General features: G+C 52.6%; 1 protein-coding gene across 2 annotated transcripts in view; it reads right to left on the bottom strand.

Annotated features, from left to right (window-relative positions):
* The window catches only part of nvl (nuclear VCP like), a 57,333-nt gene that overhangs the window by 37,830 nt on the left and 4,295 nt on the right, over nt 1-15,208 (bottom strand). For both annotated transcript variants that reach the window (XM_080507248.1, XM_080507249.1), the window contains exons 7-10: nt 14,176-14,379; nt 12,262-12,361; nt 12,099-12,175; nt 3,885-4,019 (exon numbers count right to left, since the gene is read on the bottom strand). In XM_080507248.1, the coding sequence (XP_080363374.1) occupies nt 3,885-4,019; nt 12,099-12,175; nt 12,262-12,361; nt 14,176-14,379 (516 nt within the window). The remainder of the gene's footprint in view (nt 1-3,884; nt 4,020-12,098; nt 12,176-12,261; nt 12,362-14,175; nt 14,380-15,208) is intronic.

The following is a 15,208-nucleotide window of genomic DNA, read 5'->3' as shown; positions in this document are numbered from 1 at the left end:
AGAACACCAGACCTACTGTGAAGCACGGGGGTGGAAACATCAAAGAACACCAGACCTACTGTGAAGCACGGGGGTGGAAACATCAAAGAACACCAGACCTACTGTGAAGCACGGGGGTGGAAACATCAAAGAACACCAGACCTACTGTGAAGCACGGGGGTGGAAACATCATGCTTTGGGCTGTTTTTCTACAAAGGGACCAGGACGACTGATCCGTGTAAAGGAAAGAATGAATGGGGCCATGTATGGTGAGATTTTGAATGAAAACCTCCTTCCATCAGCAAGGGCATTGAAGATGAAACGTGGCTGGGTCTTTCAGCATGACAATGATCTCAAACACAACCAAGGAGTGGCTTCGTAAGAAGCATTTCAAGGTCCTGGAGTGGCCTAGCCAGTCTCCAGATCTCAACCCCATAGAACATCTTTGGAGGGAGTTGAAAGTCCGTGTTGCCCAGCGACAGCCCCAAAACATCACGGCTCTAGAGGAGATCTGCATGGAGGAACGGGCCAAAATACCAGCAACAGTGTGTGAAAACCTGGTGAAGACTTACAGAAGACATTTGAGCTCTGTCATTGCCAACAAAGGGTCTACAACAAAGTATTGAGATGAACTTTTGTTATTGACCAAATACTTATTTTACACCATCATTTGCAAATAAATTCTTTCAAAACCAGACAATGTGATTTTCTGGATTTTTTTTTCTCATTCTGTCTCTCATAGTTGAGGAATACCTATGATGAAACTTACAGGCCTCCCTCATCTTTTTAAGTGGGAGAACTTGCACAATTGGTGGCTGACTAAATACTTTTTTGCCCCACTGTATATATGTGTGTGTGTGTGTGTGCTGGGAGTGTGTGAGTGGCTGTGGAGCATTTGGAGATTTTTGAGTGTATAAACTGTTTCTGCACTTTGATCTTCGGTGTTTCTCTTCCTCTGGTTCCTCCACGTGAAGGTAAGAAGAGTTTCATTCATCAGTTTGTAGGAAAAGAGGTTTTTCATTAGTAATCAGGGGTTTTTTGTTGGAGAAGTGATGGCGTCCCTCCCAGAGGAGGGCTCACCTCCTCCCTCCATCAAACAAGGCATTCGGGTGGTGGTTGACCCCCGGATGGTGGCTGACCCCCGGGTGGTGGTTGAGCCCCGGGTGGTAGCTGAGCCCCGGGTGGTGGTTGACCCCCGGGTGGTGGCTGACCCCCGGGTGGTGGTTGAGCCCCCGGGTGGTGGCTGAGCCCCGGGTGGTGGTTGAGCCCCCGGGTGGTGGTTGAGCCCCCGGGTGGTGGCTGACCCCCGGGTGGTGGCTGAGCCCCCGGGTGGTGGTTGAGCCCCGGGTGGTGACTGACCCCTGGGTGGTGACTGACCCCTGGGTGGTGGTTGAGCCCCCGGGTGGTGGTTGAGCCCCGGGTGGTGGCTGACCCCTGGGTGGTGGTTGAGCCCCGGGTGGTGGCTGACCCCCGGGTGGTGGTTGAGCCCCGGGTGGTGGTTGAGCCCCGGGTGGTGGCTGACCCCCGGGTGGTGGCTGACCCCTGGGTGGTGGTTGAGCCCCCGGGTGGTGGTTGAGCCCCCGGGTGGTGGTTGAGCCCCCGGGTGGTGGCTGAGCCCCGGGTGGTGGCTGAGCCCCCGGGTGGTGGTTGAGCCCGGGTGGTGGCTGACCCCCGGGTGGTGGTTGAGCCCCCGGGTGGTGGTTGAGCCCGGGTGGTGGCTGACCCCCGGGTGGTGGTTGAGCCCCCGGGTGGTGGTTGAGCCCCGAGTGGTGGCTGACCCCCGGGTGGTGGCTGACCCCCGGGTGGTGGCTGACCCCCGGGTGGTGGTTGAGCCCCCGGGTGGTGGTTGAGCCCCGAGTGGTGGCTGACCCCCGAGTGGTGGCTGACCCCCGGGTGGTGGTTGAGCCCCCGGGTGGTGGCTGACCCCCGGGTGGTGGTTGAGCCCCGGGTGGTGGCTGACCCCTGGGTGGTGGTTGAGCCCCGAGTGGTGGCTGACCCCCGGGTGGTGGCTGACCACCCGGGTGGTGACTGACCCCCGGGTGGTGGCTGACCACCCGGGTGGTGACTGACCCCCGGGTGGTGGCTGACCCCCGGGTGGTGGTTGAGCCGATTTTTTTTTCTCATTCCGTCTCTCATAGTTGAGGAATACCTATGATGAAACTTACAGGCCTCCCTCATCTTTTTAAGTGGGACAACTTGCACAATTGGTGGCTGACTAAATACTTTTTTGCCCCACTGTACGTCACAATATGCAGTGGCGCATCACCGGCGTCGCCTGTGTGTGAGTGTGTTTCCTGTTTGACCTGTGATGACGACGATCCAGTGGAAGCTGCTTGTTCTTATGTTTTACATTATTTCTTAACGCCACATTCAGGAGGAGCTCCGCCCCTTTATTGTTTGAAACAAACAGACTGTGCTCCATCATCACTGAACAGGAACTAGCTCGTGCCATTCGTGACATGTTTTTCTCCCCCAGGACTCTGGTTATTATCATGGCTTCATGCTTCTCGTCACACTGCCCCCTACAGGTCTGGCTGCTCATGGCAGCTCTGAACCAGGTGGATGTGCAGGTCAGTGGAAGTGAAAATGATTTGTAAACGTAAAGGAGGAAATCAGTTGTTGTAAAAACCCGGGGACGTGTGAATGTGAGTCACCCAGCGAGGGGGTGTGAGAGGTTCACACAGCAAGCCACATGGACAAGAGGGCACTGTCCCCCCAGCCACACTGGCCAGGGACCAACTAAAGCCTGACTGAGAAGAAACTGGCTCATCGATTGGTCCCGACCAAAGAGGAAGTCCCGCCTCTTTAGCCTGTAGCAGCTTATGGTTAGCAACTGCAATATATAGTCGTCAGACCACAAATCAATGAGTCTTCCTCTGTACTTCCTCCTCTACTGCCTCTCTGCTTCCTCCTCTCTGATTCCTTCTCTACTTCCTCCTCTCTACTTCCTCCTCTCTGGTTCCTTCTCTACTTCCTCCTCCCCGATTCCTCCTCTCTGGTTCCTTCTCTACTTCCTCTCTGCTTCCTCCTCTCTGATTCCTTCTCTACTGCCTCTCTGCTTCCTCCTCTCTGGTTCCTTCTCTACTTCCTCCTCTCTGATTCCTTCTCTACTTCCTCCTCTCTGATTCCTTCTCTACTGCCTCTCTGCTTCCTCTTCTACTTCCTCCTCTCTGCTTCCTCCTCTCTGATTCCTTCTCTACTGCCTCTCTGCTTCCTCTTCTACTTCCTCTCTACTTCCTCCTCTCTGATTCCTTCTCTACTGCCTCTCTGCTTCCTCTTCTACTTCCTCCTCTCTGATTCCTTCTCTACTTCCTCTCTGCTTCCTCCTCTCTGATTCCTTCTCTACTGCCTCTCTGCTTCCTCTTCTACTTCCTCTCTGCTTCCTCCTCTCTACTTCCTCCTCTCTGATTCCTTCTCTACTTCCTTTCTGCTTCCTCCTCTCTGCTTCCTCCTCTCTGATTCTTTCTCTACTTCCTCTTCTACTGCCTTCTCTACTTCCCCCTCTACCTCCTCCTCTACTTCCCCCTCTACTGCCTCTCTTCTTCCTCCTCTACCTCCTCTCCACTTCCTCATCTACTGCTTCTCTGCTTCCTCCTCACTACTTCCTCCTCTGACTTTGATCTGGATCAGAGTTCCGGGAGTTTCACACGTGAACAAAGGAAGCAGATCCTCCCTGAAGTGAACTCTGGTCTGGACCAAACAGGGCTGGTGTGACTCAGAGGGTGAGGCTGGTGTCAAATGATGGTGAGGCTGGTGTGACTCAGAGGGTGAGGCTGGTGTCAAATGATGGTGAGGCTGGTGTGACTCAGAGGGTGAGGCTGGTGTCAAATGATGGTGAGGCTGGTGTGACTCAGAGGGTGAGGCTGGTGTCAAATGATGGCAGCATGAGGGGAAGGCAGACTCACCCCGGCCACAGCCTGGGCCAGCAGGGTCTTTCCACATCCGGGGGGGCCGTGGAGCAAGAAACCCCGGGGGGGCACCATGCCCAGCCGCTGGTACACCTCTGGGTGGCGCATGTGGATCAGCAGGCGACACAAGTCCTGGAACAGACACACAACCTCAACCACTGGAACACACACAACCACTGGAACAGACACACAACCTCAACCACTGGAACAGACACACAACCTCAACCACTGGAACAGACACGCAACCACTGGAACAGACACGCAACCACTGGAAAAGACACAACCACTGGAACAGACACACAACCTCAACCACTGGAACAGACACACAACCTCAACCACTGGAACAGACACACAACCTCAACCACTGGAACAGACACGCAACCACTGGAACAGACACAACCTCAACCACTGGAACAGACACGCAACCGCTGGAACAGACACGCAACCGCTGGAACAGACACACAACCTCAACCACTGGAACAGACACGCAACCTCAACCACTGGAACAGACACGCAACCACTGGAACAGACACACAACCACTGGAACAGACACACAACCTCAACCACTGGAACAGACACACAACCTCAACCACTGGAACAGACACGCAACCGCTGGAACAGATACACAACCTCAACCACTGGAACAGACACGCAACCACTGGAACAGACACGCAACCACTGGAACAGACACGCAACCACTGGAACAGACACACAACCACTGGAACAGACACACAACCACTGGAACAGACACAACCACTGGAACAGACACACAACCTCAACCACTGGAAGAGACACACAACCACTGGAACAGACACACAACCACTGGAACAGACACACAACCTCAACCACTGGAACAGACACGCAACCACTGGAACAGACACGCAACCACTGGAACAGACACACAACCACTGGAACAGACACACAACCACTGGAACAGACACACAACCTCAACCACTGGAACAGACACACAACCTCAACCACTGGAACAGACACGCAACCACTGGAACAGACACGCAACCGCTGGAACAGACACGCAACCGCTGGAACAGACACGCAACCGCTGGAACAGATACACAACCTCAACCACTGGAACAGACACACAACCTCAACCACTGGAACAGACACGCAACCACTGGAACAGACACGCAACCACTGGAACAGACACGCAACCACTGGAACAGACACACAACCACTGGAACAGACACACAACCACTGGAACAGACACAACCACTGGAACAGACACAACCACTGGAACAGACACACAACCTCAACCACTGGAACAGACACACAACCACTGGAACAGACACACAACCTCAACCACTGGAACAGACACACAACCTCAACCACTGGAACAGACACGCAACCACTGGAACAGACACGCAACCACTGGAACAGACACACAACCACTGGAACAGACACACAACCACTGGAACAGACACACAACCTCAACCACTAGAACAGACACGCAACCACTGGAACAGACACACAACCTCAACCACTGGAACAGACACACAACCGCTGGAACAGACACGCAACCGCTGGAACAGACACGCAACCGCTGGAACAGACACACAACCTCAACCACTGGAACAGACACGCAACCACTGGAACAGACACACAACCACTGGAACAGACACACAACCTCAACCACTGGAACAGACACACAACCTCAACCACTGGAAGAGACACACAACCACTGGAACAGACACACAACCTCAACCACTGGAACAGACACACAACCTCAACCACTGGAACAGACACACAACCTCAACCACTGGAAGAGACACACAACCACTGGAACAGACACACAACCTCAACCACTGGAACAGACACACAACCGCTGGAACAGACACGCAACCGCTGGAACAGACACGCAACCGCTGGAACAGACACACAACCACAACCACTGGAACAGACACGCAACCACTGGAACAGACACGCAACCACTGGAACAGACACGCAACCACTGGAACAGACACACAACCACTGGAACAGACACAACCACTGGAACAGACACACAACCTCAACCACTGGAACAGACACACAACCACTGGAACAGACACACAACCACTGGAACAGACACGCAACCGCTGGAACAGACACACAACCGCTGGAACAGACACACAACCGCTGGAACAGACACGCAACCGCTGGAACAGACACGCAACCGATGGAACAGACACACAACCACTGGAACAGACACACAACCTCAACCGCTGGAACAGACACACAACCTCAACCGCTGGAACAGACACAACCTCAACCGCTGGAACAGACACAACCTCAACCGCTGGAACAGACACGCAACCTCTGGAACAGACACGCAACCTCAACCACTGGAACAGACACACAACCTCAACCACTGGAACAGACACGCAACCACTGGAACAGACACGCAACCTCAACCACTGGAACAGACACACAACCGCTGGAACAGACACGCAACCGCTGGAACAGACACGCAACCGCTGGAACAGACACGCAACCTCAACCACTGGAACAGACACGCAACCTCAACCACTGGAACAGACACACAACCTCAACCACTGGAACAGACACGCAACCACTGGAACAGACACACAACCTCAACCACTGGAACAGACACACAACCGCTGGAAAAGACACGCAACCGCTGGAACAGACATGCAACCGCTGGAACAGACACACAACCTCAACCACTGGAACAGACACGCAACCACTGGAACAGACACGCAACATCTGGAACAGACACGCAACCACTGGAACAGACACACAACCACTGGAACAGACACAACCACTGGAACAGACACACAACCTCAACCACTGGAACAGACACACAACCACTGGAACAGACACACAACCTCAACCACTGGAACAGACACGCAACCACTGGAACAGACACACAACCACTGGAACAGACACACAACCTCAACCACTGGAACAGACACACAACCACTGGAACAGACACACAACCTCAACCACTGGAACAGACACGCAACCACTGGAACAGACACGCAACCGCTGGAACAGACACGCAACCGCTGGAACAGACACGCAACCGCTGGAACAGACACGCAACCGCTGGAACAGACACACAACCGCTGGAACAGACACACAACCGCTGGAACAGACACACAACCTCAACCGCTGGAACAGACACAACCTCAACCACTGGAACAGACACGCAACCTCAACCACTGGAACAGACACGCAACCGCTGGAACAGACACGCAACCGCTGGAACAGACACGCAACCGCTGGAACAGACACGCAACCGCTGGAACAGACACGCAACCTCAACCACTGGAACAGACACGCAACCACTGGAACAGACACGCAACCACTGGAACAGACACGCAACCACTGGAACAGACACGCAACCACTGGAACAGACACGCAACACTGGAACAGACACACAACCACTGGAACAGACACACAACCACTGGAACAGACACACAACCACTGGAACAGACACAACCACTGGAACAGACACACAACCACTGGAACAGACACACAACCTCAACCGCTGGAACAGACACGCAACCGCTGGAACAGACACGCAACCGCTGGAACAGACACGCAACCGCTGGAACAGACACGCAACCGCTGCAACAGACACGCAACCGCTGCAACAGACACGCAACCGCTGGAACAGACACACAACCGCTGGAACAGACACACAACCGCTGGAACAGACACAACCGCTGGAACAGACACAACCGCTGGAACAGACACACAACCGCTGGAACAGACACACAACCGCTTCAACAGACACACAACCGCTTCAACAGACACACAACCGCTGGAACAGACACACAACCGCTGGAACAGACACACAACCGCTTCAACAGACACACAACCGCTTCAACAGACACACAACCGCTTCAACAGACACACAACCTCAACCGCTGGAACAGACACACAACCTCAACCGCTGGAACAGACACGCAACCGCTGGAACAGACACGCAACCGCTGGAACAGACACGCAACCGCTGGAACAGACACGCAACCGCTGGAACAGACACGCAACCGCTGGAACAGACACGCAACCGCTGGAACAGACACACAACCACTGGAACAGACACAACCGCAACCTCTGGAACAGACACAACCGCAACCTCTGGAACAGACACACAACCTCTGGAACAGACACACAACCTCTGGAACAGACACGCAACCGCTGGAACAGACACGCAACCGCTGGAACAGACACGCAACCGCTGGAACAGACACACAACCGCTGGAACAGACACACAACCACTGGAACAGACACACAACCTCAACCACTGGAACAGACACACAACCTCAACCGCTGGAACAGACACACAACCTCAACCGCTGGAACAGACACAACCTCAACCGCTGGAACAGACACACAACCGCTGGAACAGACACGCAACCGCTGGAACAGACACGCAACCGCTGGAACAGACACACAACCGCTGGAACAGACACGCAACCACTGGAACAGACACGCAACCACTGGAACAGACACGCAACCACTGGAACAGACACGCAACCACTGGAACAGACACGCAACCACTGGAACAGACACGCAACCACTGGAACAGACACGCAACCACTGGAACAGACACGCAACCACTGGAACAGACACACAACCACTGGAACAGACACACAACCACTGGAACAGACACACAACCACTGGAACAGACACGCAACCGCTGGAACAGACACGCAACCGCTGGAACAGACACGCAACCGCTGGAACAGACACGCAACCGCTGGAACAGACACGCAACTGCTGGAACAGACACGCAACCGCTGGAACAGACACACAACCGCTGGAACAGACACACAACCACTGGAAAAGACACACAACCTCAACCGCTGGAACAGACACACAACCTCAACCGCTGGAACAGACACACAACCTCAACCGCTGGAACAGACACAACCTCAACCGCTGGAACAGACACGCAACCTCTGGAACAGACACGCAACCTCTGGAACAGACACGCAACCTCTGGAACAGACACACAACCTCTGGAACAGACACACAACCTCTGGAACAGACACACAACCTCAACCTCTGAAACAGACACACAACCTCTGGAACAGACACACAACCGCTGGAACAGACACGCAACCGCTGGAACAGACACGCAACCGCTGGAACAGACACACAACCGCTGGAACAGACACACAACCTCAACCGCTGGAACAGACACACAACCGCTGGAACAGACACACAACCGCTGGAACAGACACACAACCGCTGGAACAGACACACAACCGCTGGAACAGACACACAACCGCTGGAACAGACACACAACCACTGGAACAGACACACAACCGCTGGAACAGACACACAACCGCTGGAACAGACACAACCGCTGGAACAGACACACAACCGCTGGAACAGACACAACCACTGGAACAGACACACAACCACTGGAACAGACACACAACCGCTGGAACAGACACACAACCGCTGGAACAGACACACAACCGCTGGAACAGACACACAACCGCTGGAACAGACACAACCGCTGGAACAGACACAACCACTGGAACAGACACAACCACTGGAACAGACACACAACCACTGGAACAGACACACAACCGCTGGAACAGACACACAACCGCTGGAACAGACACACAACCGCTGGAACAGACACACAACCGCTGGAACAGACACACAACCGCTGGAACAGACACACAACCGCTGGAACAGACACACAACCGCTGGAACAGACACACAACCGCTGGAACAGACACACAACCGCTGGAACAGACACACAACCGCTGGAACAGACACACAACCGCTGGAACAGACACACAACCGCTGGAACAGACACACAACCGCTGGAACAGACACAACCGCTGGAACAGACACAACCGCTGGAACAGACACACAACCGCTGGAACAGACACACAACCGCTGGAACAGACACACAACCGCTGGAACAGACACACAACCGCTTCAACAGACACACAACCTCAACCGCTGGAACAGACACAACCGCTGGAACAGACACAACCGCTGGAACAGACACAACCACTGGAACAGACACACAACCGCTGGAACAGACACACAACCGCTGGAACAGACACACAACCGCTGGAACAGACACACAACCTCAACCGCTGGAACAGACACACAACCGCTGGAACAGACACACAACCGCTGGAACAGACACACAACCACTGGAACAGACACACAACCTCAACCACTGGAACAGACACACAACCTCAACCACTGGAACAGACACACAACCTCAACCGCTGGAACAGACACACAACCTCAACCGCTGGAACAGACACAACCTCAACCGCTGGAACAGACACACAACCGCTGGAACAGACACACAACCGCTGGAACAGACACGCAACCGCTGGAACAGACACGCAACCGCTGGAACAGACACACAACCGCTGGAACAGACACGCAACCACTGGAACAGACACGCAACCACTGGAACAGACACGCAACCACTGGAACAGACACGCAACCACTGGAACAGACACGCAACCACTGGAACAGACACGCAACCACTGGAACAGACACGCAACCACTGGAACAGACACGCAACCACTGGAACAGACACACAACCACTGGAACAGACACACAACCACTGGAACAGACACGCAACCGCTGGAACAGACACGCAACCGCTGGAACAGACACGCAACCGCTGGAACAGACACGCAACCGCTGGAACAGACACGCAACTGCTGGAACAGACACGCAACCGCTGGAACAGACACACAACCGCTGGAACAGACACACAACCACTGGAAAAGACACACAACCTCAACCGCTGGAACAGACACACAACCTCAACCGCTGGAACAGACACACAACCTCAACCGCTGGAACAGACACAACCTCAACCGCTGGAACAGACACGCAACCTCTGGAACAGACACGCAACCTCTGGAACAGACACGCAACCTCTGGAACAGACACACAACCTCTGGAACAGACACACAACCTCTGGAACAGACACACAACCTCAACCTCTGAAACAGACACACAACCTCTGGAACAGACACACAACCGCTGGAACAGACACGCAACCGCTGGAACAGACACGCAACCGCTGGAACAGACACGCAACCGCTGGAACAGACACACAACCGCTGGAACAGACACACAACCGCTGGAACAGACACACAACCGCTGGAACAGACACACAACCGCTGGAACAGACACACAACCGCTGGAACAGACACACAACCGCTGGAACAGACACACAACCACTGGAACAGACACACAACCGCTGGAACAGACACACAACCGCTGGAACAGACACAACCGCTGGAACAGACACACAACCGCTGGAACAGACACAACCACTGGAACAGACACACAACCACTGGAACAGACACACAACCGCTGGAACAGACACACAACCGCTGGAACAGACACACAACCGCTGGAACAGACACACAACCGCTGGAACAGACACAACCGCTGGAACAGACACAACCACTGGAACAGACACAACCACTGGAACAGACACACAACCACTGGAACAGACACACAACCGCTGGAACAGACACACAACCGCTGGAACAGACACACAACCGCTGGAACAGACACACAACCGCTGGAACAGACACACAACCGCTGGAACAGACACACAACCGCTGGAACAGACACACAACCGCTGGAACAGACACACAACCGCTGGAACAGACACACAACCGCTGGAACAGACACACAACCGCTGGAACAGACACACAACCGCTGGAACAGACACACAACCGCTGGAACAGACACACAACCGCTGGAACAGACACACAACCGCTGGAACAGACACAACCGCTGGAACAGACACAACCGCTGGAACAGACACACAACCGCTGGAACAGACACACAACCGCTGGAACAGACACACAACCGCTGGAACAGACACACAACCGCTTCAACAGACACACAACCTCAACCGCTGGAACAGACACAACCGCTGGAACAGACACAACCGCTGGAACAGACACAACCACTGGAACAGACACACAACCGCTGGAACAGACACACAACCGCTGGAACAGACACACAACCGCTGGAACAGACACACAACCTCAACCGCTGGAACAGACACACAACCGCTGGAACAGACACACAACCGCTGGAACAGACACAACCACTGGAACAGACACAACCGCTGGAACAGACACAACCGCTGGAACAGACACAACCACTGGAACAGGCCCTTCATCAAGGGAAGACGTTAACAGGGCTGCTCTCTGAAAGGTTCCTCACCGTTAGCATTTCTTCGTTTCCTCCGACGTCCTCAAACACAACGGCAGAATACTGCAGCTCGGCGGACGTGGGATTGGCTGAGGAGTGAAACAGCAAGTTACTCGCTGCCCCCCCGCTCTATAGCATCTTCCTCCTGCAAGTTCCAGGTTCAACACTCCGGTACCTTTCTTCTTGCCGGGTCGAGGCTCTGCGGTGTCACTCCGGCTCTTCGTCCTCTTCCTGCCCTGAGGCTTCTGTGGCTGCCGCAGCAACTCATCCGTCTCCTGAAAGATTTTTCACTTTGAACAATCTCATGAAGTAACTTTTCATCTTCAGCTAAACAAATACCAAAACACTGAACTGACCCCTGAATTCCACAGGGGTCAAACTGTTCCTCTCCTGTCCACCGGGGGCCTCGCTACTTCACTCTGCTGCTGAACCCAGCAGCACAGAAGCCTGTTAGCTTAACATTCACACCACAGCTACATTGAGGTTGTCCAGCGCTCGAGTGCGGGGAACGTCGCCCCAAGTCGCCGGCAAGTGGCCGAGCGTTCGCTCTCTCAAAACAAACACGGAAGTTGTGCTGCAGCTCTCCGCTGCAAAAAACAACAGCTGCAAAAAGTAACTTTTTTTTTTTCCGCTGCAAAAAATAACAGTGCAAAGTGGAGAATTTAAACAACAACAGAGGATTCATAAGATCTACATCTGACGACATTCTTTTCTGTTATGTCACATTTCTGCAGAGCTCATAAGCCCCGCCCACTTTTCTCGCTCCTCTCTGCAGTGGGAACGCGACCCAAAATTTCAGTCGGGGTCTCTATTCCGTACTGCTACGTACCGTCCCGGCACTTGTGTGCGGTGGGACCGGGGCTATAGTTAGTTTAGCACTAGCATCACAGCTACATTGAGGTTATAGTTAGTTTAGCATTAGCATCACAGCAACATTGAGGTTATAGTTAGTTTAGCATTAGCATCACAGCTACATTGAGGTCATAGTTAGTTTAGCATTAGCATCACAGCTACATTGAGGTCATAGTTAGTTTAGCATTAGCATCACAGCTACATTGAGGTTATAGTTAGTTTAGCATTAGCATCACAGCAACATTGAGGTTATAGTTAGTTTAGCATTAGCATCACAGCTACATTGAGGTCATAGTTAGTTTAGCATTAGCATCACAGCTACATTGAGGTCATAGTTAGTTTAGCATTAGCATCACAGCTACATTGAGGTTATAGTTAGTTTAGCATTAGCATCACAGCTATATTGAGGTTATAGTTAGTTTAGCATTACAGCTACGTTGAGGATTATAGCTAGTTTAGCATTAGCATCACAGCTACATTGAGGTTATAGTTAGTTTAGCATTAGCATCACAGCTACATTGAGGTTATAGTTAGTTTAGCATTAGCATCACAGCTATATTCAGGGATCTAATTAGCATTAGCATTACAGGTACGTTGAGGGCTATAGTTAGTTTCGCATTGGAATCACAGCTATATTGATCTTGCAAGTCATGATTAAAAACTGGCTGGAACTTCAGGCTCGTCACAGATTGTGTGTAATAAACATGAACATTAATCTGATGTATGACATAATTTGTACGTTGCACTTTTCAGTATGAGTTGGTTTGTTCTGCTCTCATCACAGACGGCCTCAATTAGACCAACGAGCTGCACTCCTCTGTTACAGTGTCCAGTAGGACTCTTCAGTTCCAGACCTGGAGGGCCAGTGTCCTGCGGGTTTTAGCTTTCCAGCTTCAGAGGCTTCGACTCGTGATGATGACATCATCAAACTTGTAAAACAGACCAACAACGAGCCGTATTGCATTCAGGTGTGTTGCTGCTGTGAGGGACCGAAACCTGCAAGAGACCTAGACCCCCAGGCCCAGAACTGAAGACCCCTGGTGTACAACTTCAGGGTATGGACCTGGACCTAGACCCGGATCTAGACCTGGACCTGGACCTAGACCCGGATGTTGTATTTCTCTGTCAACAGCTCCTGGAAGTGGCGGGTGTATGTGGAGCTACTTGAATAAAGTTGAACTGAATTGAATTCGACCACCTGCACGACGCTAGCCAGAGGTTAGTTTCTGTTACGTACGTTGGCTGCCGGCTCGTCGTCACACAGGTCAATGACACCGCTCTTCTTGGGGCCGCGGCCCCGGTCCACGAACCAGCCGCCAGGGGACACCAGGGTGGACGGGGCTGCACTGCTGGGAGGGGGCGGGGGCGGGGGCGTGCCGTCGTCAGGGGGCGGGGCCTTCCGATACAGAGACGTCAGAGAGCTGTTCATGTGGTTGGCGGACTGTGGGAAAGCAGGAGGATTACAGTCAGTGCATCTAAGCAGCAGGGGGCAGCAGTGAGTCACACTCTGGTTCTAGAGTTCCTCATCAGCTGATGAGAGTCGCCCTCAAATTATCTTGAAAAGTGACAACCGATGGTGGTACTTCTACCGCAGAGCAACATATTTTAAATGAAATACAGGGTACTAGCTGCTAACCGCGAGCCATTAGCGGCTAGAAGTTATCAGCTAAGGTTTAACTGCTACATTTACCAGAGTTGGTTTGCGATATCTGCCGGTTGACGACAATCAAAAGCTCCCATCTGCTTGTTCAGGTTATTAATTATAACTTGAATGAGAAATATTGGCGTTTTACAAACATTTCACTGGACGGGACCGAACTGCTGTTTCTGTGTAGTGGGATTACTACAGATCATCATGAGATCTACTAATAGCCTCTTCATAATCTGTAGTTTAAAAATTACAGAAGATCGAGACAGAAGACGGGATGTAGAACTACAGATTATAGAGCCAGTAGACGGCATGTAAAACTACAGATTATAGAGCCAGTAGACGAGATGTAGAACTACAGATTATAGAGACAGTAGACGGGATGTAGAACTACAGATTATAGAGCCAGTAGACGAGATGTAGAACTACAGATTATAAAGACAGTAGACGGGATGTAGAACTACAGATTATAGAGCCAGTAGACGGGATGTAAAACTACAGATTATAGAGATAGTAGACGGGATGTAAACTACAGATTATAGAGACAGTAGACGAGATGTAGAACTACAGATTATAGAGCCAGTAGACGGGATGTAAAACTACAGATTATAGAGACAGTAGA

The sequence above is a fragment of the Blennius ocellaris genome, assembly GCF_963422515.1.
Source record: "Blennius ocellaris genome assembly, chromosome: 13".
NCBI lineage: Eukaryota > Metazoa > Chordata > Actinopteri > Blenniiformes > Blenniidae > Blennius > Blennius ocellaris.
The sequence above is the reverse complement of the archived record's forward strand: the minus strand, read 5'-3'. Positions and strand labels throughout refer to the sequence as shown.